Source organism: Mercenaria mercenaria, chromosome 6, assembly GCF_021730395.1.
Source record: "Mercenaria mercenaria strain notata chromosome 6, MADL_Memer_1, whole genome shotgun sequence".
Lineage (NCBI taxonomy): Eukaryota > Metazoa > Mollusca > Bivalvia > Venerida > Veneridae > Mercenaria > Mercenaria mercenaria.
Genome location: NC_069366.1, coordinates 82,410,399 through 82,434,823, shown reverse-complemented (window position 1 = coordinate 82,434,823; position 24,425 = coordinate 82,410,399). Strand labels below are relative to the sequence as shown.

General features: G+C 33.7%; 3 protein-coding genes across 6 annotated transcripts; 1 reads left to right on the top strand and 2 right to left on the bottom strand.

Annotated features, from left to right (window-relative positions):
* The first annotated feature begins 399 nt into the window (after positions 1-399).
* On the top strand, positions 400-5,671 carry LOC123548391 (acid sphingomyelinase-like phosphodiesterase 3b). The gene is made up of 7 exons (XM_045335597.2): positions 400-536; positions 911-1,109; positions 1,496-1,740; positions 2,282-2,445; positions 2,698-2,875; positions 4,660-5,093; positions 5,540-5,671. The coding sequence occupies exons 1-7, from the start codon at positions 479-481 to the stop codon at positions 5,585-5,587; spliced, it is 1,326 nt and encodes a 441-aa protein (XP_045191532.2). The 5' UTR covers positions 400-478; the 3' UTR covers positions 5,588-5,671.
* A 457-nt stretch (positions 5,672-6,128) lies between these two features.
* LOC123548393 (uncharacterized) lies at positions 6,129-15,255 on the bottom strand. Of its 3 annotated transcripts, none has more exons than XM_053546479.1 (7): positions 14,631-15,255; positions 12,857-13,006; positions 10,429-10,658; positions 9,603-9,753; positions 9,218-9,324; positions 7,629-8,678; positions 6,129-7,333 (listed from the first exon to the last, which is right to left on the bottom strand). In XM_053546479.1, exons 2-7 carry the CDS (start codon positions 12,996-12,998, stop codon positions 7,016-7,018), a joined length of 1,998 nt encoding a protein of 665 aa, XP_053402454.1. In that variant the 5' UTR covers positions 12,999-13,006; positions 14,631-15,255; the 3' UTR covers positions 6,129-7,015. The 3 variants fall into 3 exon arrangements, with proteins under 3 accessions (XP_053402454.1, XP_053402453.1, XP_053402455.1); XM_053546478.1 differs by having other exon boundaries at positions 14,635-15,254; XM_053546480.1 differs by lacking the exon at positions 14,631-15,255 and adding an exon at positions 13,388-13,490.
* Positions 15,256-18,268: 3,013 nt separating this feature from the next.
* On the bottom strand, positions 18,269-24,174 carry LOC123548396 (acid sphingomyelinase-like phosphodiesterase 3b). 2 transcript variants are annotated; one of them, XM_053546482.1, is made up of 6 exons: positions 24,142-24,174; positions 22,608-22,803; positions 21,515-21,759; positions 21,039-21,202; positions 20,233-20,410; positions 18,269-19,369 (listed from the first exon to the last, which is right to left on the bottom strand). In XM_053546482.1, exons 2-6 carry the CDS (start codon positions 22,730-22,732, stop codon positions 18,843-18,845), a joined length of 1,239 nt encoding a protein of 412 aa, XP_053402457.1. In that variant the 5' UTR covers positions 22,733-22,803; positions 24,142-24,174; the 3' UTR covers positions 18,269-18,842. The 2 variants fall into 2 exon arrangements, with proteins under 2 accessions (XP_053402457.1, XP_045191538.2); XM_045335603.2 differs by lacking the exon at positions 24,142-24,174 and adding an exon at positions 23,954-24,135.
* Between the last annotated feature and the right edge of the window lie 251 nt (positions 24,175-24,425).

Sequence of the window (24,425 nt, the reverse complement as noted above, 5' to 3'; positions counted from 1 at the left end):
CAAGTACAGCTCACATAAGAAATGTATACATTATATATTATAAAGATTGAAATTTTAAATTGAAAGTTTTTTTTCATATACAATAAGCATATCGCTGGATATATTTCGATTCTGGTAATACATAGTCATTATCATCTCTATATAACGCATTGATGTCTTAACTTAGCGTTATACTGTACAAACCGAACCTGCATCATTTTCATTTCTTTCGTGTTGGGATAGCGTTGAAGTTCTCATTTTTTATTTTATTTAAGTACGAAATATGTCAGAAATTTAGAAAGTCTTAAGAATGGGTCAGCACATGTGTATTTCCTACATTAAGGAATGTAGGAAAGAGATAAGATATGAAATTGCCGTACAAACATTACTTCTTCTGAAAAGCCTTGTTCTTCTTGTTATGCCGCCATGTATATATGTGTGCGTGTCTTGAGCTGATCTCATTTTCGTTTTGACTCTCGAGGTGTACTAACAGCAAGCTATGTTAGTGCGATCCTTTTGTACTGTACTTGTTTGGGCTACCGTAGCTGCTGAAGATGGTAAGATTATACAGAATAAAATGTTTTAAATAGAATAGCCAGTTTAAATGGAAAAACTTAAAAATTACTCATTTTGAACCAAACACATTTACTTACTTTTTAATGAATTTACATATATGAGACGTACAATTGCAAAACGTGTCAAGAGTAAACTTTCCTTCGAAAATACTACTTTATGGTTTTGATTTCTTTATTATATTGACAGGTGTATGATTTATTGCTTTTGCCACAATAATTTAATTTATATTATTTCCTAAGAATCCCTGGGTGAATTGAAATTTACATTATTTATGAATAATTTTATTTTCAGTTAGTTTAAACTTTTTGAATGGCATAACATGTACTACACGTGCACTCTTCTATGTGTATTTCAGTCGGTTACTTCTGGCATGTGACCGACTTCCACTGGGATTTTTCCTACTGGACTGACCAGCTCTCCTGTAATGGAATGAATATCAGCCAGCCTGGACTATTTGGCAACCAGTGGTGTGACTCACCGTGGAGGCTTGTTCAGGAAACTATTACAGGGATTAAAAGTCTAAAAAGTGATGTGGATTTCATGCTTTGGACTGGGTAAGTTTTAGATAATAATTTAATAGCCGTTAAGTCAAAATGGTCCTTGCATATTCATGTGATATTATTTTCTATGATTGCTTTCTTTTCACTTTTATGTGCTTTATTTGATATTAGTATGTTCATTTGATGTAGCAATCAAACTAAATGACATTAATGAACTTAGATTTTTCTAGTTCTCAATTTGCAGGATATTCCTTTCTTCATGACGTCACACAATTACATACATTTTTGTAATGTAGTATGTGTATGTCCAGTATTCCAATGACTTGCATATTCAGAAAACATTCCACCAACTAAACTGTTCAGTGCACTTCGTTCGAAAGAGATATAATGCTTATTATCACATCTTGTTGCCAATAAAGAAATGAACTTTTTTCATTCAGGGATACAGTTCCACATGTTGCTAATCCATTCCTGAGTACTGCTCTAAACGAAGAACTTGTAAGAAACGTTACGGAACTAATGCAAAATGAATTTCCAGATATTCCAATTTATGCAACATTCGGTAATCATGATTACTACCCGTCAAATCTGTATCCACCACACGGAAATGAGATTTATAACGAAACATACGAACTGTGGAAAAAATGGATCAACGATACATCACAAGACCAATACTTCCTTAAAGGTAATATGGACATATAATAATAGTTTTGGTGTTTAATAAACACATTATTGGAATTTAAAGATATTCCAACATGGAGTAATATGCTCCGATTAATTAGATTATGTGCGTCACAAAGTTTTTGGTATATCAAAACCACATTTTGTCTTAAAATAGGAATTGCATTACTTCAAAAAGTAGTATAATAACGTCTTTTATATGAATTCGTCTGGATCTACCTTTATGGAAACTTTCTGTTCGTAAATTTCTTAAGCTGTACTTGAATCGAAGCTTTGCACGATTTTGAGACTGCGATAACAGAAAAACAAACCATGTCAATTCCTTTTCATATTGGCGTATATTCTCTGTTTATTTGATAGAACACAAAACATCTGTCTTCATTTCGGAAACGTTGTCAGTTTCTTGTGAAAAAAACAAGTAAATAACAAATCAGTACTAGCACATTTTTTAGAACAATGGCCATGTCTACCAAATGACAGTTTAAAAATATTGATAACTGCCTATTCTACATTTTAGTAATGATTTATTCTTTTGATTCATATAGGTGGGTACTACACAGTCCTAGCACGTCCCGGTCTTCGTATTGTTGCTCTGAACTCAAACATGTACTATACACATGACACTGTTACTTTGGGAATGGATGACCCGTCGGACCAGTTTGCATGGCTAGATGCTGTCCTAACAGATGCAGCATTTAACAACGAGAAGGTATGTGCACCACTTTAAATAATCCACCATTACTAGTCATTAAGCAACCAGATATATGATTGTAAGACGAAACATGAAAAAAAAAACATACATTACAGATTTGGGATATTAGTAAGTGATTCACATATTTCTAATATTAAAATCGATACATTCCATATAAGTACTGTATTATTGCAATACAGGTTTTTCACTTTTGGTGTGAGTATTAGCTACAGATGTTTTGTTACTGGTAAAATGTTTCATATATTTTAGGTAATACTGACAGGTCATGTACCTCCAGGTTACTCAACACCACGAGCTGTACGTTGGATGTCAGAAGCATTCAATAAAAAGATGAACAGTATTGTTAGTCGCCACTCGGACGTTATCGTCGCTATGCATTTTGGCCATGAACATCATGATAATTTTAGACTCTACTACAACACAGCAGGTTTGCAGTTTAATGTAAATTGGTAAACTGGAGCACATCTTGCAGATGTAGAGCTTCGAGTTCTTCTTTTATTGCCTTTGGTGTTCTATTGCATCACAAGCTGAATTTTAGAGTCTCAACAGTGCTTACTTTTGACAAACTTGGGGAAGAGCCGGTGTAATGAAGTATTTCGACCCCCATAGAGTAATGACCCCCCCCTCCCCGGTTATTATTCTATAGAAAAAGTGACCCCCCCGGTCATAGTATTATGACCTCCAGATCATAGTACTATGACTCCCCCACGTGAAGTAAACTGAACCTCACGAAGAATATTGACTCCCATTAAAAAAACGACATCATTTGGTCAAATTTAGTGATAACTCGTGTATATAAGGCCTAATTGCTGCATTTTATGCCCCCACTCGGGGGAGGGGGCATATAGATTTGCCCTTGTCCGTCCGTCCGTCCTTCCGTTTGACCATTAGCCCCAGATACCATCACTTGACACAGAAATCAGAGCATTCCGCAACGGGAAAAGGGATTCTATTTCTAGACGCTGTATCTTGGTGTATACATTTTTTTCAGGAAAATAACAATTCACAATACGTTCTCACAAAACACACCAGTGTCAATAATCCCTGCACACTTCGGTATGATGTAATTCTTCAGAAGAAAACTGCACAAGAAACTGCTAGCATAGAACTTAGTATTAATAGAAGTTGCAATGCTTAGCAGTGGCAGTAAAGTACGGTAGTGGCAACAATAGAAAGTAGTAGTAGTAGAAGTAGTAGTAGTGGCAGTGGTAGTGGCAGTTGCAGTAGCAGCAGCAGCAGCAGCAGCAGAGGAATAAGTGACAGCAACAACAACATCAGGAGAAGAAGAGGTAGATGTACAAGACGTATTAGTGGAAGCAGGTATAGTAGTATGAGTAGTAGCAGTTGTAGCAGTAGTAGTAGAAGTAGTAGTAGTAGTAGTAGAAGAAGAAGAAGTACATGTTGTTATAGCAATAGAAGTAGCGGCACCAAGTAGTACAATCAAAATGTTAACTATTGGCAATGGAGGGTATTAGAGTTGTAAATCTAGTAAAATTGTCCGTTAGGTTTGGTGGGGATCACTTTTTAATAGATATTATCGTCGAAAGTCTTTTTAGGAGCTGGTGTTTTACGTGGAGGGGTCATTTTTTCTATAGAATAATGACTGGGGGTGTGCGTGTGGGGGGGGGGGGGGGGGGGGGGGGGTCGTTATTCTATAGAGTTTTCAAAGGGAGTCAGTTTTTTATAAGGGGAGTCAATATTTTACAGGAAAGGAGTCACATTTTCTATAGAATAATGACCGGGGGTTCGTTATTCAATGGAGGTCGAAATACTTCATTACACCGGCTGTGCAGTTTACTGCAGTTGCAAGAACATTGATAGGTTTATTATTAATACCAATAAAAGATCCGTCTGTCCTATCGTGATTAAGTGGGTAAGATTGCTGACTTCGAAATTACTTGCCCTTCATAGCTTTTGGTTCGAAACCTTGCTTGGGTTGTAGATTTTTTTCTTGTGAGGAAATAGTCCAGCTAGGTGGTTCTACCTAGGTACGCTAGCGTACCCAAAATAATGCACAAAGGGACACCTCTGTTTTTAAAGCTTTAAATTATCATATTACCTAAAATTGTGTTTATTCGGCGTTAAACACAACAAAAGCACAAAGCAATTTCAGTTGTATTACCAATACAATTGACTTGTACTAAACTTTTTCAATGTAGGGATTTTTTTATGCTTACGTGATGTATTATCTTCTCTTCTCTTCTCTGTTAGGGAAAGCTATAGTTTCTTTGTTCATCGCACCCTCTGTAACTCCCTGGAGATACCAAATTTTGTCAGAGAAGGAGACACCACACAACCCAGGAGTACGGCTGATCAAATACGACAGACAGACGGGAAAGCAACTAGATATATATCAGTATTTTATGGACCTTGAAACTGCAAACAAGGTCGGATACGTGAACTGGACTTTGGGGTATCAGGCGACAACACTGTATGGCATTCCAGATGTCACTGCCCCTTCCATGGAAACGCTTGTCAAAAAGATGTCGAACATAAACAGCCAAGAGTTTAAAGCATATGTCAACTGGTACAATACAAACGGGGTCAAAGATTTTCCTTGTGATGCTAAGTGTCACAAAGTTGTTATGTGTGGTTTGAGAAACCTGGAAGAAGGTCCTTTTAATACTTGTTTAACATCCCCCAACGTAAGTTACTACTTGTTTGCAACATTTGAGCTTAAACAGGATGTATTATTAGTAGCGATTAGTTATAAACATGATGAAGATATGCCTTATATCCTTCTAGTAAAAACATCATACCTATGAAATGACTTAAATTTATGATAAATGTGTACTGGTATTAAATCGTAATATACATCATACTTAAGCGTCATATACATCCTAATTAAGCATAATTAGTCAACTTAATATTACTCCAGATATATGTTACACCTGTCAAATGTCCCTTTCTTTTCCTCATATTTATACGTTAGTTTATATTAATTAATCCTATGGATTTTTCATGAAGTTTCAATATGAGAACATTATACATCGATGTTTACTAAGCTAGAGGCAGTCCTCTAACATATATAATATTCTCACTTAACTAGATATCCTAAGTATTATAATATGATACATGTTGATGTTTTCAGATTTTCAAGTGCCCCCCTGCTGATCCAGGATGTTCGATTGTAGGATAGGAAGTGATTCAAATCCTTTATTGTTATTTGCAGATAGCTTTATGTTAAAATCATATGATCATGATTAAATTTGTTTATAGTTTTCGCCCAGTAGATTCCTTGAAACACTGATAAAGTTCTTATAAGTGCATAAAAGTTGAGTTAAATTTAGAATTGTAGATCGGCAAAAATCCAATATTTATCTAAGCTTTAATGACCTGGGCATAGTAATTCGACTGGCTGTTTCTTTATTACGGTTAAGGATTTAACAAAGTCCAAAACAGCTAAAGTTTAAATTTGTAATGTAAACTTAACTGTATACAAATAAATCTTTTATCGCTCTACTGATATAATATTCGCTCCCGTGTTTCCGTTGTTTGATCCGAAAGTGTATGTATAAGGCTACTTAATAACACGTACATGTAGAGTCAATGCATCGTAAAGAAGTTTTGGAGTTGGGCGCGAAACAAACCGAAGAAGACACATACTGTTTTAATCTAAACATTCGTGATCGTGTAGCAATAATTTCTTATTGGGTATAAACAAAAAGTTGTTTTGCTAATCTTTTCTTTAAAACAAATTTTATTTTCAAGCTGCCTGAAAACATACTTTGTTTGCAATAATGTAATACATGGACAAAAATGCAGATGACAAAATGCACATGAGCACAGCGTAGATTTAGAATGCAACAAGGAAGTTTAACAGTATTGCTTTGCACAATGCTACCAAACAATTAAATCACATACATCAACGTACAATAACAAGCAGACATTTAACTGTTAAAATGTTCAGGGCATGACGTACTTATGTTATCGTAACTATTATGCAAATATCATGCAACGAAGCTCCATCTTTCGATTATTGGTTTCAAGTGTCTCTGAAAGCATAAATACGCTTTAATACATGTTTAAATCTAACATAAACACGTTTCTGCTTAATACATGTTATATATGGTCATGCTGATTCTGAAACTGAGATCTCAAAAATGTAAATTAAATTGATCTATATACAAACTAATTATACAAACATAACTGTCAAATATACTGTACACAATACTGAACACAACTGCTGGTAGAAAACTGAAATGTTTATACAGGCGGACGGACAACTGACTCTCTTCTTATTGTTGGTTAGACGACACATTTTTTATTTATGTATGTATAACAGGAATACTTCCGTCAATTTCTTTTAAAATATTTCCGCAGAATACTGGCACTCAAACTCTAAAGATAGGTTATATGTACTATATGGCCATTAGATATTTTTTAAATTTATTTCTTTAAAGATATCTTCAAAATTCAGTAGGTGCCTGCTACCAATCCTAGAGATCAGTAACATAAAAGTGCATATTTCATTATAAGGTACCTTTAAAAGTAAGAAAAGATTTTGAAAACAAGCCTGTTATGACAACTATGAAATAAATAGTAGTTATATGACAGAACGTAGTATTTATATGTTCCCGTGGTGTTTTTTGGCCATTTCATCAAAGTCGTGCAAGTTGACAGTCACGAGGCTGCTTGTATTTATAGCTGACCGTAGTGCGGCAATGTTAGCTTTCAGTCCCTTCCGTTTTCGCCAGGCAAGCAACATTTTAAATGTAGCGTCTTTTGTACTTTTTGGATTATCTATTTCAATTTGAGACAACATTTCTGATGGTAGCTCCTCAGACACAAAAAACAGCTTTGTTCCATAGCCAAAAAGGTCAGAGATCTCGGCCAGAAAAGCGTCGCTCATTTTTCTGCTCATTTCTGTTTCAATTTCTTTCACCTGAAATTAATTTCAGATTCGATAATAAAATTCATTAGGTTTTCGGCAAAATATTTTTTTAAATATATTAAATTGATTCTTTAAGAATAGTTTGTAATTTAAGCCGATAAAAGTGTTGCGGGCGTATATATGTGACTTTAGTTTTAGCGGAGTATGTAAAACGGATACTGGAATGTTCTTTCATCTGTATAAATCAGTGTAGATCAACTTGAAGGCTACCTGTCTCAAAAACATGGCAAGACGCTTATTTTCGTTTGACCCATGAAACTGTTGTTTATAACAATTTACAAATTACCTTTGAAGAAAACCAAGGTGATAGCAATTCAGTAACATTGGTGACATGAAGTTGATCAACCTTCTCCAAGTCAACTTTTATCCATCCTTCTCCATCCGTTTTCAAGATACCTTTACACTCACAGCTGTCCTTCGGCTTGACATGATATGAAATGAAATTGTCGTCAGGTGATTGCACACCTTTCCATTTTTTAAGTTCACATTCAAACAGTTCTCTCAGTAGCTCATATTCACTATCAGAGCTTAATTCCTTGTGACTAGCATTTCTCAAGCCACAAAAACAAATATATGATGCTGCATCTGGCAATACACCTAACTGAACAATAAGCCCACGTGATTGTTTCACAAAAACAAACGAATCCGTATTTACACAAGCGTCTGTTGCCGACGATCTTAATGTCCACTCATGCTCATGAAGGAGTTTTATAATGTTTGCTGTCACAAAGGTCGGAATGATATCAAGTTCAACCCTAAGCCGAAGAGCATTTGTGTCCACAGAGTATTCCATGTCGTCAGAAACTGGGATTTTCTCTTTGCAGATCAATGGCATTATGTGAACCGTTTTATGTGAAGCAAATTGCATCGTGTGAATAACACCAGCTTCTGTAAATGCATCTACAAAGAGTTTTCGTTCCCCAACTTGTTCGATCAATTTCAAAAAATCGAGAAGATTTGAACTGTATCTAATACCAGACATTTTTGTTAATATACGAACAAACTCATTGATAAGATCATCTGGCATGCACACGTATTCCTTGTTTCCCGAATTGAAACAGAGAAGCAATTTCCTCTCGCGGAGTAATGATAACTCCTCTTTATCACAAGATTTCGTTTCAAGGAAGCGTTGTCCTTTGAGCATTTTGTTAACTCTGTTTCTCCCAACGACTTCTTTACAGGACTGACTTTGGGATGCATACAGCAATGGCTCTATTTTACAAAGAAGTTGATTGATTTCACACCAGTCAAGATATGTACTAAAATACGACTCAAAGATACCACACTGTAGGTTATCTCTCTGTTGTTCCAAAAGGAGCATTGTGTGGGCATTAGACTGAAATAGATACAATTCATACGAGGTTATTTGAAGCAAGAATAGAAAATACATATCATACAACATGCGAAATGTACATGATTTGTTTGTTTTGGGTTTAACGCCATTTTTCAACAGTATTTCAGTCATGTAACGGCGGGCAGTTAACCTAACCAGTGTTCCTGGACTCTGTACCAGTACAAAACTGTTCTCCGCAAGTAACTGCCAACTTCCACACATGAATCAGAGATGGAGGACTAATGATTTGAGACACAATGGCGTTTAACAAATAGTCACGGAGAACATACGCCCTGCCAAAGGATCGAACTCACGACCCCGCGATCCACAGACCAACGCTCTACCTATAATGCATTAAATAATGTGTAGATGCTTCTGTTTTCGTATTTAATTTATTTGTTCCACATCTTGGCTTATATAAAATACATTAAAATTAGGTTAAATGTTGTAATATACAAATAAAAAAGAAGTCATTTTAATATAAGCATTGGTCTAGTTACACGTTAATTATTTGAAAATTTCTTATTTCTACATGAACTTACTTCTTCTGTACAACGAGGGGTCATTCCAACAAGTAGGAGTTTTGAAGAGTCATCCTTTTGTAGTTTCGCCAGTATACCAAGTTCTTTGATGAAACTTTCGTAAAGCTCTAAAATAATGTACAAACTTGATGCATGTCTGGGTTAAATTAAGTCTCAATGTATCTCAGTAATGAATCTTATTAAAATGGCATAAATTATATACCGCCTTTAAAAACAATATCTAAATGAGGAAAGGAATAAACCTTGTGACAAATAACGTCTTGTTATTTTTTTTAATGTATTCAGCTCATGAACGAAGCAATGCATATGGCATATGAGCTTGTGCTGTTATAGAATCAAGAATGTAAGTTCTAACAAAACATTTTTTATATAGCGCCATTATTACCTAGAGCAGTACTTTCCATGTCAATGGCAAGAACAATAAGGACCGGCCATGTGAAGAGCTTAAACATAAACGATGCAACTTTCATGTGCAGTCCGTGCTCGTCTTCTAAAACGATCGCATTGATATCAGCTCTCACTTCTCTTTCTTCGGGCTGAAAAAAATGTACCGAATTCTTTACCAGCATTTGACATATATTAAAGAACGACTGTTAATTAAATTGATTATCAGTTTAGCTCTTAACATGAAAAATAGTGCCCATCTATAATTACGTACGTATTTAGTGTGTGCTTTCTTGATTCGTACTATGAAACGAATTTTCAAAGGACAATGATCATTCAGAGACCATAGGAGTAGCGATGTCAAATAATTCAAATTAAGGTAGACATAATTAATCCTATAATATCAAATAGTATATATCATATTACAGCTATTAATAAATATTTAGCAAAATGATGTACCTTTTTTTACTTTTGGAATATTTATCCTATTGTCGTAAGTTAAATAAAATGGTTATTTATAATTATGTAATTTTTACAATATGTTCAGTAAACTCAAATACTTTTGTTATTGCCCGTTAGTTCTTTGATTAATGATCTTAACATGTACTGAAATATTAATATTAATATCTAAAATATTTAGCTCTTTTGTACAAAATGGTACTAATCGTATATTCGTTTTATGTTATTAATGCGTATCACAAATGTTTCAATAATATATAGATGACACAAGAAAAACGACGAAGAATAATTTTTCAGCAAACTTCTAGTTTCTTTGTTTTTGGTACGATCATCAGTAATTTTGTGACAATAAAATCGTATGTATTTACCTCAGTAGATTGTGTACTGTCTGATTCGTATCCAATATCAATATTTGAGTTGTTTTGAGATGAACAGCTATCGGTAGAATGGCCGAACGATTTCAGTCGCTTCATATTTAGAGATGGCACTGATGACGTCGCAAATGGTCGCTTACCGCTGAATGTACTTGCACTACTCAGTTCTAAGCTATAATCACATTCCATCTCATGTTCCTTCTGTTCTTTCATAATTACGTCACCTTTATGAAAAATATGTAATACAATCTATTTGGCGTTCTCATATTTAACTTACCTCAGCAAAAATCATTTATAAAGTTAAATTTTGTAAAATAATATCTGGAATAAGACCTGTTCAGTTTTGGTATATCTTATCTACAAATAGGTAACCAAGAAAGAGGTTCTGGATAATCTAAATTAAACTGGAGCTGCTTTTGAGAAAAGCGCATATCTCCCACAACTACCTAATCATTTGAATAGTAATATATGAGTCAACCATGCACCAAGACCTCAACTGCCTTATCAGACTTTCAGTGCTTTGATTATCAAAAACAAGTTTCAAGGGCCATAATTCCGAAGTGCCTGGGCCGATCTTGCTAGCTATCGAACTTTTGAGAGGACTTATTGGCAAACACATGTCGTTCAATTTTGGTGAAGATCGGATGAGAAATGTTCGACTTAGAGTGCGGACAAGATTTGTGACAGACACACAGACTGACACAGACAGGAGAAAATCAATATGTCTCCTATACTACTGTGTGGTGAGAGACATAATAACTCGATTATTCTACATTTAAGTTACCAACAGCAAATATGAAAAATAAAACATTATAGGCTGATACTTAAAATTAAAATAAACTTATTAAAAGTATTAATAAATTATAAATTGAACTAACACACGATCCAAGAAGTAAGGATTTTAGAAATAAAAAAAAACAACATACGAACTTGACCAGTTTAATGTTTTAAGTTCTCAAGGATATTATGTCAGATTAAAGTGACATCATATTGAAGGAATAAAATACGTGTAGTAAATATTTCACTATCTTGAGAACAAAGCGGAAATAAAATGGTTTCTTATCGTTTTATTAACGGTGCAGAATTAACCGTATCAAATGAAATACTATCATACTATCGGAAATTGTGAAATTACACATTGATACACAGTATATGTTTTTCCTGGGAACAATATTAAACTAACTGAAGTACAGACTACCATGCGATGTTAAACTTACAGAGCAAGAATGTTGCAAAGCCCTATTAAATGTTGAAAATAAAATTTAAAAATCCTGGGTTGACTACAGAATTGTATAAAATTTACTAGTCAGACATAACAACATTTTATACTGTTCTTATGAAAACGGAAATTTATCTGAATTACAGATACAAAGCATTGTAAATCAATTTCCAAAAAGTACAATGAGCTAAACCTTTTAATTATCACTTTCAAATATCGATTTAAACAGAAACCAAAGCAATAGCACATAGAATAAAAACAGTTATTCTGGATTTTATCAGGAATTGTAAAACAGGTGATTTTATCAAAGGTAGAAAACAAAAGATAGATATATGAAGTAACAACTACAATAAAATATTAATACATTAACTTCGGCGATTTATTTATTTCAGAATACTTAAAAAAAGTTATTTGTTTCTCTGGGATGGAAAACCAGAAAAGGTGTTCTGTGAAAGCAATCATCAAAGACAATAAGGATAGCAGTATAAAAACGATTGATGGGCAGGCGTTTGTGAATGCAGTAAAAGCTAGTCGGGTGATATTCAAACGCAGACAATAATTGCTTGGAAAACGTTTTATTTAAGGGAAATTGATAAACTCGGTGGGATAATGCTTTCTTGAATAGAGCTTCTATGCAATGATATTTCTGTAATATTGAACTCTAACAGATTTCTTAAAGACGTTATCTCAAGTTAGTCTAATATCAGTTTTGAAAACGATATCAAAGCGTAATCACAGAAATTATCTGGAATAATTCACTGATCAAAATATCAGGTAGATTGTTTTTGAAAAGTGTAAAAATCATCAAATATTTGTATATTAAATTATGAATTTAAAATTGTTTATGGAATCGTAAATAAAGAATCCCTTGTCTGAGTGTAATCTTCAAAACTGAATTTTGTTTGAGACGATTATATGGTATAAAGAACTGGTTCATAATTTCTTTCACGCGCGAAGTGGTTGTGAAATGGAGATGTCAGATTTTGTCTGCCAGTCACGTACAATCAAAATCTATTTACAGATTATTGAGTGTTGTTATGTATTATCTGATTTTTTTTTAAAAGTGCTTTTTGTTTTAATGAAAGTCAAAGGCACTATACATATCATACATATTGGACTGTTGTTGGTTTCTTTTTTTGGAAAAATTACATATTTCATGGACTTACAAATAAATGAATTAATGGTGACATTTTACTAACGTACCTTTTCCTATCAAACTGTCAGCAAACACTGTCCATACGCCATTCAGCTCCTCTGTCTTCCCTGTCAGGAGTAAAAGACATTGCTGCACGTTATGTTGGTTTCCGAGGATATACAACTGCAGGGGTGTTTGCGCACTCGCCATTTTGAAAACTGTCAAAACAATATAACAGTGCACTTAACTTAAGGTTATTAAGGTATCAATTTTGCATATACAGTCGAAAGAGTGATAAAAGCCATATCAATATTAAGTGACGAATGTGTATTCTAAAGAGTTATACGTAGGGTACTGATGAATGTACATCATTTTATAAAATAACTTACGTAATAAATTAGGTAAAAGTAATATTCAAGAAGATATATTTTCCATTTTAGAACTACAAATGTATTAAAATGCTTATCTAATTATTACCAAGATTTACTATCATGATAATACAATATATAAACTTTCTAATGAAATATAATACAGATTGTCTTTAAAGATAAAACAGTTTTATTCTCTTAAAGGTTAATTAAATAACGAATTTCACCTACGTGATAAATTTAGATATGCCCAAGCTACGTCAGTTCAAAACCTCCATTAAAAATATTATGAAGGTTTAGGATTGACCGGAAATTTGATACTTTGACCTCAAATTGAATGAAATATTTAACGGGTCGATCAAAGTTAAAAATAGAGACAAACATGAATAAACATGCAAAAGTTATCGCACCGACTATTTTGTTATTCGCAGTATCCTGTTCGATACATTTTATTCTAAAATAAAATAGTCCTCTTTTATAAAGGAGCATTGTATATTTAATCGAAGATATTTCATATATATATATATATATCGGACTTAGTTGAACCAATGGCTTTCCAGTTAGAGAATAGAATTTTCAGCGGAAAGCCCTGACCGTGATATAATGGACAATAATGCTATTTAAAAACTGTTTACGACATACAATATATAGACACATTGTTTTTATTTCCAACTGGTTGCATCAGAAAAAAACAATATCAGCTAATTATTCAAAGGGCAGACAGAATTTCGGAAATATATAATGCAAATGTAATGTAAAACATCTGATCGATTAGAATGAAAAAAGAAAAATTATCACGATACATAATAAAACAATTCTGTTAAATAACTCAACATATGTTATATTGTTAAATGATTTGCCGTATTATTAGATATTACTAGATAACCAAGGGATTGTAGATATAACGAACACAAACCTGTGAAAAGTTCCAGTAAGTTCAGGTAACACATGATTTAGTTAATTTTAACGTTTGAAGAGTCTGAGACGGTTATGACATGTGTAAGTGGAAGCTTCATCTTAATTCCACGGGGAGTGCAATTCCTGAATAGTCTCAAACATTGATTATCATTAAGGATTATCTATGACTTGACTGATATGAGAGAAAGGTCTCATAGAGGTCAAATTTAAGGGATGTCTAAATGAAAGTACTAAGTAATAAGTGCATCCTGAGCTGCAGTTGCCATTTTGTAATTTAAAGGGTTAAAAAGACACTAAGTTTGTAGATTGACGGACTGATGAAAATGTCTAAAATAATTTCGACATGAAAATGTCCATGCAATTTGATAATGACAATGTGCCTAAAGTATCTGAAACTATTAACCATATTACTAACATACACTGCGTCAAATGAAACTTTCCTAATCAGAGCAGAAATTGGCCAGTTTTTAAAATATCAATATATTTCAATATTATAACAGTTTAAGAAGCATTTAAGTTTTGAATTCAAATATATCTATCAAATATGTTTACGTACTTACGTAATATCTGTAATTATAAATCCAGCTGCTCCATCGAACGGAAATCACGTGACTCCTTTGTTACACAAATAATGAAAACACATTTGACATTTATACACAGCGTACAACAGATGCTCACTGCATTATTGACGTAACAAAGTTCGCCATACTGAAAAGCAGACGAATAAATATGTATGCAGTGATATATTTGATACAAAATGAATCAATGTTTTTCTCTCTCTATTTTTCGTTACTAAGCACTAGTACATCGTCCTCTATTGACATAAATTCAATTTCAGTACAACCCTCATAATGGAATTATATTCACATGATATGAATTAATGGGTTTTTTCGTTGTTTTTTTAACTTATCTGTATGTTATATCGCCTTTTGATATGTATTCATTTTCTGTTCAGATATAGCTCATGCAACTATAGCATTATAAATACAGTATAATAGCGAATTACACACTCCCAAATTAAATCATATTCAAACGATACGCGTCAACAATTAGTATTTAACACTCATCGTCTTGTTACCAGTTTACACGCTACTTTATCCTCTTATTAACATGTTGTACGTACTATACAATTCAAATAATATCCATTGGGTTAAAAGCTATTTTTATCGATAACAGTAGTGCACCGTTGAGTCAGAAATCGGAAAGATAATGCGAATATACGTAAATTTATCAAAAATATCTAACAGTCACGCTAAGTTTACAATTGGGTCATTTTCTAAATAAGTTAATTTGAAATAATTGGAAAAACTGAGTATGTACTTAAGAGGTATCTAGTGGCCTGCAGATAAACGGAGCACACTTGTCATCTCGGAGCTTCCATAATTTCATGAAGTACTTTAGCAGCAGTCTTTATAGGAAATTGGATTTGGTGTAAATTCCTTTATTGACCAAACAAATTGGCCGAATGCATATAATACAACACAGTGAAACGGACGTACTGGTGAACTAAGTTATAAAGAGCCTGACATTGTGGTATATATGTGTGATATTTGTGATGTGATGTATCGTTTTAAAACTGTTGAATTTAGAATGAAAGACATGCAATTAGTCATAAAATGTGTCATATAAAGTGATATTAGATATGAATAAATTTGAATACTATGTAATCCAAAGCAGCTTATTATGCACATTCCCTGATACAAGATATAGGTTTGCCCACGACGATATCGTTTGCTTTTAATTTACCGTTTCGGGCAGAGAAAGGTTGACCTGCATGACATGGTTACTTGTGATTTTCCTGAATTCAAATCATCCTACTATCTTTAACATTCAGTTAATTCAAATCTTACGTTTATAGTGTAAATATGAAAGGATATACTTTTGTGAATAATCGAAATATTTTAAAACTATCAACATCATGGAAAAACCGGAAAAAGTTACAAAACCCTCCGATAAGAGAATCATATGATTCACTATGGTTTTAGTTATCAGAACAATCCTTATTGCATTATGATTGTAACGAGGAGCTACAAATCTTATCACACGTCCTTGATAGGGATATATGTCGTTGAAAGTTGAAAAAAGGACAAATAAAAATATATCAATTTATTTTATCTGCTCGCTGATAAACTCCACCTTACTTTTTTGCGCTTACATGTTGATTCTATAACAGGAGGTGGGGGTCGGTTAAGTGATTCATTAAAAGGTAGGTAAAAAACATTAGCCGTCGTAGAGACTGTAGCTCTCAAGCTGGGATTGCGAATTACTTTCGGGTTCCATATATTTAAACAATTAGAGATTTAAGTTTATGCCGCCTCATATAATGAAGGTGGACTCATGTCAACATCGTCTTTTATATCTCGGTCAGAATTTTCAAACATTTTATGTGAAGAACACCCTTTGGACAATGAAAAATATTGCTTTCCTTGACAGGTGGTCTCACATTGAAAATACATTAGAACTGTTTATTACTAAACCGGAAGAGAAAATTGTAGCCTTCATAAGGCCATACCAAATTGATTAATAGTTCTTCGGAAAATTTAAAAAAAAAAAATAGGAGCGAGCGAGCGAAACTTTTTTTTTTTTTTTTTTCTCAATTTTGATTTTTTTCAGAGGCGGGTAGATTTTACATGGAGCGAGCGGGCTTTTTTTATTTTTTTCCCCAGCTTGGACCCTTGAGCAGGCGATTATAATTATACATGAAGTTAACATTTCTTTAGAAATAACACAGAAATCGAACATTTACAGTGTGGGCAACACAGTATATAGCTTTTCTATATGTTTTAGAGACTACATGAATGATTTTGCAAATAAATTCTTGCCAAAACTCACTGAATAACTTTGTTTTTTTATTTTGTAATTATAATTACCGAGGGATGAGTGCCTTATTTTTAATTTTGATTTTTCTACATTAATCTGAAGACGTGTCTATTTAACGGCACAGGATGAGGAATATTTAAGACAAAACAGGCACATGTGTGGAATAACATTTCTTCTGAAACACAGTTAGATGGCTTCGATACATGAACAACTTTGTGCCCCTAATGGAACTCCAACCCATAGATGTGAGGGGAAGTAATAAACCACTTGACCAATGAGACCAAACAGAGTTGGGCATACAGATGCTTCGACATTGCTTTAATCTCTTTGGAATAATTTCTTAACAGATCAGGCTAGCTTATGTTTTAGTGTTAGAGATTCATTTCAGGCAAAAATGATAACAGACGGCCAAAGAATGATCCCAATATGGCCACCCTTAAAAGTGTTATTTGCTGTGCTTTGACTGATCTAGAAATTTAGAGTTGGGGAGGTCTGTTTTTTTTCAGTTTCTTCCGTTTAATCAATTCACAGCCAATTAATATACAAACAGGCAAAATTGGGGTTACAAAAGGACAGATTTTGTTAGAAATATTTTTCATATCTACACTACTTATTTGAAAAGCTAAACAATTTTTGAATTGACTAAATGCATTTTGATAGAATATCTGACTGCTGCACTAAAAATGTTACGTTCGAAAAGATTTGGGCCGAGACAGGATCTGTGAACAAACATTTTTTTTAAGATAGGAGTCGGCCTCGGCATTGGGGGCTAGATCTAACATACTGAACTAAACAACTGAGAACAAATGGTTTGAAAACTTTATATCTGAACAATATTTTCTATGTTTAATCCAATTCCAAGTATTTTTAACTGCATCCCCGGTCACGTCTTACAAGTCGGGCTTCGTTCTTTTTACTGTACCGAACAAAAGTAGAAGGTGGCTACTCCATTACCTACCGGCACATCGATGGCCATGTGTGGCCATAGCACAGACACTCCAGATTAAAAACAAATGTTGAACAACACCATAATTCCTGACTTTTTGAGTTTGGGTCATCAGCTACATGTATTACGGACGCATGAAATCCGATCAATATCACTTTGACGCATTAAAACGGCGATAAAACCTGTTTTGCCGTTATTATTCCGGACCGCGTAATCGGAAAAAAAAAATATTTTTTTCGGAGATTTTTATGTACGTGCGGGCGGGTGATTTTTATTTTTTTTATCGGAAAAGAAATTATTGATGCGGTAGTTCCGACGAACGACATATCAATTTGGTATGGCCTAAGCAGGTTTTATAGTACAGGCCGTTATTCGGAGACGTTATTGAGCGCAAGTTCACTTCACTTCGACTGAAAAACGAGTATGCATAAAAGTCAAAACAGTTTATTCATGTATTGTCTACTTGTCTGCATAACAAGGATAATGTGCATACATAATAATACATGGGCGTCATTAGTTTGATGTTCTGAACACAAAGCAGTTAATAAATGTAAATGAAAATTAAGAAAAATATAACTCCCATCAGAAATATACACTCTTCATGATGCAACAGATGCACATATATACATTTTATGAACACTCATGTGAACTTTTTTCACCATATTTGATATCACATCTTTTCTTTCTTTTTAAGTATATCATAATTCACATGTTTAATATTAAATTGCTACATCTGACTTTTTTTTTAAATACTTCACATGAATAAGACATAAAGCAAGAAAATTGTAAAAAGACATGTATTTATTCTTGCATTTCACAAGCACGTTCTTTGTTATCACAAATAACAGTGGATATTTTAAACCACAAACAATTCATCATTGACTGCAAACCTTTGCATTGCATGTAGGCATCTTGGTGGCGTCAGTAAAGTAAAGTTTAATGGCAACTCGAAAACAGTTAATGAACATGTCTAGAATGTTTTCACCACATCATCTGGTACAGCTAATTAAACAACTTGTAAATTGCAACAAAAAGCATGGCATAAAACACAGAATACACCGAGAATGTCAACAGGCTGACGGAACCACTAACAGCAGTAAGGCACTTCGAGAACGAGTCTTCATCCAGATGTCTCACTCCGCATGTCATCTTTTTAAAACATGCATCATCGCAAGGAAATTTGTCTGATGTGTTTGCATTCGTATTGTACCAGTTCACATATGCTTTAAAGTCTTTGTTGGTAGCAGATGTCATTTTATCAAGAAGATTTCCCATGGACTTTGGAGTTATGTCTTGAATCCCGTACAAATCAGTAGCGTTGTAGCCAAGTGACCAGATCAGCTTCTTGTCAGCATTTGCCTTATTAAGATCGGCATAGTACTGCTGTATATCGAGCTGTTTCCCAGTCTGACGGTCGTATTTCACAAGCCTTGCTCCAGGGTTATGTGGTGGTTCTATTTCTCCATCTGCCAGCTGAAAACGCCACGGTGTTACAGAAGGTGCTAGAAACAGACTAACAACCGCAGTACCTGAATTGAAAATTAGCAAAAATTAAAGCAAAACTTTTTTCAATCTTTGTGTTTATTTAAACCCAATCCTCGAATTGGTGAATATTAAGATAACGACAAGGGACGCTATCATTTCATTTTACATTTGAATTAAAAGTAAACGTTTTCTTTTTTCCCAAAAACCCTCCACCCATTGCGAGGAAGTTAAGACAACATGAGAAGATACGAGTTATAGGACAATGAATAACATAAAACGTGCATACAGGCAAACTAGACTAAATGTCAAGAAAAGATGAAAATCGATCTCCTGACAATATAAAGACAGGCAAGTTTAGGGTATGAGGAAAATATTATTATCATTATTATTATACCAGATTTATATAGCGCCCTTTTCATGATCAATTTCACGTTCAAAGGCTTTACATAGTTCAAATGCAGCCACACAGGACGCATAATTCATCCTCTACTAGTACAGACACAGAGCGATTTGACCAGAGGGACAGAGTGAGACAAAGCCCCCACGACAGAGAGATCAGAAATCAGATGCAGGCTTGTCCGGCTAACTTAGCCTAGCTCGTTGCGAATAGACAGCCTGGTTCTTTAACGTGCACTGATACACGCAAGGATTGCCTGGGTTCCTGACCAGTACACCTCTAGTTGGGTGGGAAACGCTGAGAAAGCGTTTCTGAAAATTCCCGAGTAGCTCTCGGGGATCGAACCCCCGACCTTAGGATTGGAAGGCCAGTGTGCAAACCACTGAGCTATCCGTCCACCTACTATGAAACGTGATTATATCATTTGACACAAAAAATAAAACCGCCCTATAACTAAGCTGTATCACAAAGGAAAACAAAAACAACAAATAAACAATTAGCTATGTATACCTTCTTGGTTGTAGAAAAGGCGGTAGCTGTCGTGATGTTCGTGACCAAAATGCATAGCTACAATAACACTCGAGTGGCGTAAGACGATCTCGATAAATTTCTTATTAAAAGCCTCTGTCATCCAACGAACAGCTCGAGGTGTTGTAAAACCTGGAGGAACATGGCCGGTAAGAATAACCTTAAATATATATAATACATTTTTTTTTCTAAAATGAAAATAACGTTAGGAAGATGGTACATTTAAAATAAAAGACACAGAGGAACCGGGTAGTGTTTTTATAAATATAGTCCAAAAAGTAAATTGGTACTAAATTGAAAAATAACAAAAGTAAAATTAATGTATTTGAAATTAGCTGTGCGGTGCTGCTAAGATATATATGTGTGTAATTAGATCTTTTGACTTTCGACTCCCTTAGCTATTTTGGAAACTTGAATTCAGTTTGAATGCAAAACATCAATTCCAAACAAGACAAAAATTTAATATACCTAACTGAGAACTTAATGGCAAAGTAAAACCTAATGATTTTATATAATAATTGCATGACCCCTTATAAAAATCACCGGTCCATAGTGTATGCTATTGACCTATCTATAGTTCAACACTTCATTTGCAGGGCTAAAGTGACTGTCAAAATTTGAAGAAAACAAATGCAAATTTATTTGTGTGTTTTACTGAATGGTTTGTCAGTCAAAAATCAGAACTACTGGCCCTCGGCCCATTGTACACTTGGCAGTGGTTTTGACTGACCGTCAAGCCGTTCAGTAAGTGTACACTAAATGTTTAATACAAAATGCTATGCGTGCACCTTTTCATTATTTGTAGAAGCGTTTGTAAGAACAGAATCCAGCCAGGCAAACTGATCTGCAGGATCCTCCAAGTTGACAGTTGCTGTGTCCTTTACATAATACATGTTAGAGTTCATTGCTACAATTCTGATACCAGAAGCTGTTAAAACTGTGTAGTAACCCCCTGAAATAATAATAAGCGTACATTGTGAGTGTTTATTTTGAAAACCGTATCATCACAGCCCTTTCATGATTCTAAAGAAATGTGATCGCTTGTCAAAATGTAATGCGATTCACAAATAAATGAATCGAATTCTGTATCACGGTATTCAGCATTAGCCATACGAACAATTTAAACTTATACCTCTCAAAGAAGACAAATTAATACAGATAACAAATGTTCTTAAGCTGAATAAGTATATTAGCGAATGTATATCAAATATGCATATACATGAAAAAAGTTCAATGTTATATGTTTTAAGTAGAAATAGCTTACCTTTCAAAAAGTTAGCATCTTGACTTGTGTCATTTATCCAAGACTTCCAAATAAGATATGTCGCATTGTAGATTTCATTGTTATATGGTGGAAATACATGTTTCGGGTGATAGTCATGGTTACCGAACGTGGCATATATAGGCATTGTGGGAAATGTTGACTTCATTAGCTCTGTGATGTTTCTGACCAGCTCTTTATTCAAATCTGTACTAAGATGACCGCTATCAACATGGGGAACTGTGTCTCTAAAAGAAACATTTGCACTGTATAGTTTAGCTAAAGGTATTAGCTATTAAACTGTATATAAATCATATATACTGACAAAACAAGTATCCCGCCATATGTTCTTTCGCTCACATCTTAAAAGATACTGAATGTAGTATTTTGATCTTTGGTGTATTCTCTAAACAATATGTTTTGTTAATGTTTCAAAACTATACTGGATGCCGTTTTTTTAAATTTACTCCATTTACGTCATCTTTAAAAGGTTTCAAAAATCACTAAAATATATATTATTTACGAATTATTCAAAATGAAAATATAGATAGTATAAATAAAATGCATCGTTGTTGTGCCCTGCCGAAAAGATTTGATATTTGTGTGATATTCAAACTTTATGCTGTAAAAATACTGAAATCATATCTTCTTTATTTTTATAAATATTATTGATTCGTTTCCTATAAACACATCCCTAATTATATACTTGTGTAACTAAAAATATGTAAATGCTTAGTTCGATAACATTTTAAAAAAGAATAAATAATTCCAAAATATTGTGTCAGATGTAAATCTTATTTAACATAAAACGTACTTATTAATAGTCAGATATTTGCAAAATAGGAAATGATTAGGTAGCTGTTTTGTTCAGTATTGCACAGACTGCGAGCACCAAGAGGCCTTATTGAATATATTATGATTTTCAGAATGTGTAAAAGATTGAAAGACTACTGATTTCTTAAGCAACAGATCAACTCACATATCACTTAAGATTGCATACGCTACACAATGAAATTATGATACCCATCGTAATTATTTTATAAATGATTATAATACATTTAGACAAAAAGATAAATAATTAAAGTATGTCAATTACCCAGTCCACAGCATGAAATCCACATCACTTTTCAAACTTTGAATCCCAGTAATAGTTTCCTGCACGAGCCTCCACGGTGCGTCACACCACTGGTTGCCGAATAGTCCAGGCTGGCTGATATTCATTCCATTACAGGAAAGCTGGTCAGTCCAGTAGGAAAAATCCCAGTGAAAGTCCGTCACATGCCAGAAGTAACCTTATTAATTTGAAGATAATACAAATTATTACATGAACGGTTTCCGTCATTTACAAAGTACCATGTTTTTCTTGTAATATATACGTATACTGATCTAAGTTTAACAAATGCAGCACTTTCATGCAATAGAAATATCTCATATAGACTTATATGGGCCATTCCATGAGAAAACCTGTATTAGTGATATGATATGATTATTGCATAATAAATAGTTTAAAACACAGGAAATTCATTGTTTTTATTATGTTCATGCAGAAACTGGAAACTTATATATTGTAATTCAGTTATCTAAGACAAACCAAATTCTACAATATTTTACATATTAATATTATCTGTGTGGTCAAGGAAACCGAAATTCCAATGCAACCATGCACGTTGTTTACATACACGGCTAAGTTTTGTCAGTAAAATCATTTTAACCATTCAATGGTATGATGTTTTAATAGTTAGTGATACGTATAATTTGTCACATAAATGACATGAGACATACACGCCATGCACGATTTCATGTTGTTCTTTACTTCACGCCTCTAAATGCCTTCAGTGACATACTAAGAAGCATTGTAACTCTTGAAATAGTGAATATAATTTCTTCAGATTTTAAGATCTGTAAGATAAAATAGTATTCTTGTTTTTTGTCACTAATACAGATTTTATCATGGAACGGCCCAACTGTAGTAACTGACTTTAAACAAACAAATATATATACCTTTGCCAATTAAACATTTTAGTTATATTCTTATATAGATTTACCCTTAGAACATAAGAATATATGTTCATCATCATCATAATCATTATCATTATTATTATGATCATAATTGTTATTAAAATTATTATTGTTATTATTTTGTCAGAAGTATGTACATTATCCCTAAATAGTACTAATAAACTTTGATAATGTGGCAGTTGACCTCAATAAAATCGACACTGTTTATTTACCAATACAGCTAAATCCAATATTTGCTTTACAATGGATCTATGACGGATTATCTTTGAACACCCCTACACTTATTGGACTCAACTGCCATATTATCAAAGCTTATTAGTATAAAGCGATGAATATTTGGACAGGTGTATGAAAACATTGTTCAATACGATACACTTTAACTGATCAGAATATTTCACTGAATTAATATACAATACGACCTACCTATATCCGCTGTAGTAGCCGATAATAAACAACACAATGTTGCACAAAGCAACATAAATCGAATCATCGTGTTTTATTGATATGTCTTCTCCACTATCAGGTTTTCATTTACAGGTAATAGGAAGTGAATACAGAAATGTTTGTCTTCCTCACTTCAAATACTTCATCCAGGTGAGAGAAAAGTTTACCTGTAATAGATCATATCATGTTAAACAAATAGAACTAAATGGGTATAAGGGTCAAGACCTTAATCAACACCAACTACTGACTGATTTAGATTGGTGAATTTTAATATCATTTAGGTGTCTAGATGTCAAGATATTCATTTGGTTTCCCCCTATAAATTTAACACATACTCATTGCGCCTGAACGTGCCATATGTACTGTATGATCTGTGCTGAAGTGTACGGAAGCATGGTGGGGACAACGGATTTTTTTATTTTATTTAATTTCTTTATTCGTGGCCACGAAA

Coding starts and splice junctions, on each gene's coding strand:
- LOC123548391 (XM_045335597.2), top strand. CDS start 479: ATGTTAGTGCGATCCTTTTGTACTGTACTTGTTTGGGCTACCGTAGCT. Junction 537..910: donor TACCGTAGCTGCTGAAGATG/GTAAGATTATAC, acceptor TGTGTATTTCAG/TCGGTTACTTCTGGCATGTG. Junction 1,110..1,495: donor GATTTCATGCTTTGGACTGG/GTAAGTTTTAGA, acceptor TTTTTCATTCAG/GGATACAGTTCCACATGTTG.
- LOC123548393 (XM_053546479.1), bottom strand. CDS start 12,998: ATGGCGAGTGCGCAAACACCCCTGCAGTTGTATATCCTCGGAAACCAA. Junction 9,754..10,428: donor ACAGTACACAATCTACTGAG/GTAAATACATAC, acceptor CATTTTTTTCAG/CCCGAAGAAAGAGAAGTGAG. Junction 7,334..7,628: donor CACCTTGGTTTTCTTCAAAG/GTAATTTGTAAA, acceptor AATTAATTTCAG/GTGAAAGAAATTGAAACAGA.
- LOC123548396 (XM_045335603.2), bottom strand. CDS start 24,020: ATGATTCGATTTATGTTGCTTTGTGCAACATTGTGTTGTTTATTATCG. Junction 21,760..22,607: donor GATTTCATGCTGTGGACTGG/GTAATTGACATA, acceptor TGTTTCTTTTAG/AGACACAGTTCCCCATGTTG. Junction 21,203..21,514: donor AGATGCTAACTTTTTGAAAG/GTAAGCTATTTC, acceptor TTATTATTTCAG/GGGGTTACTACACAGTTTTA.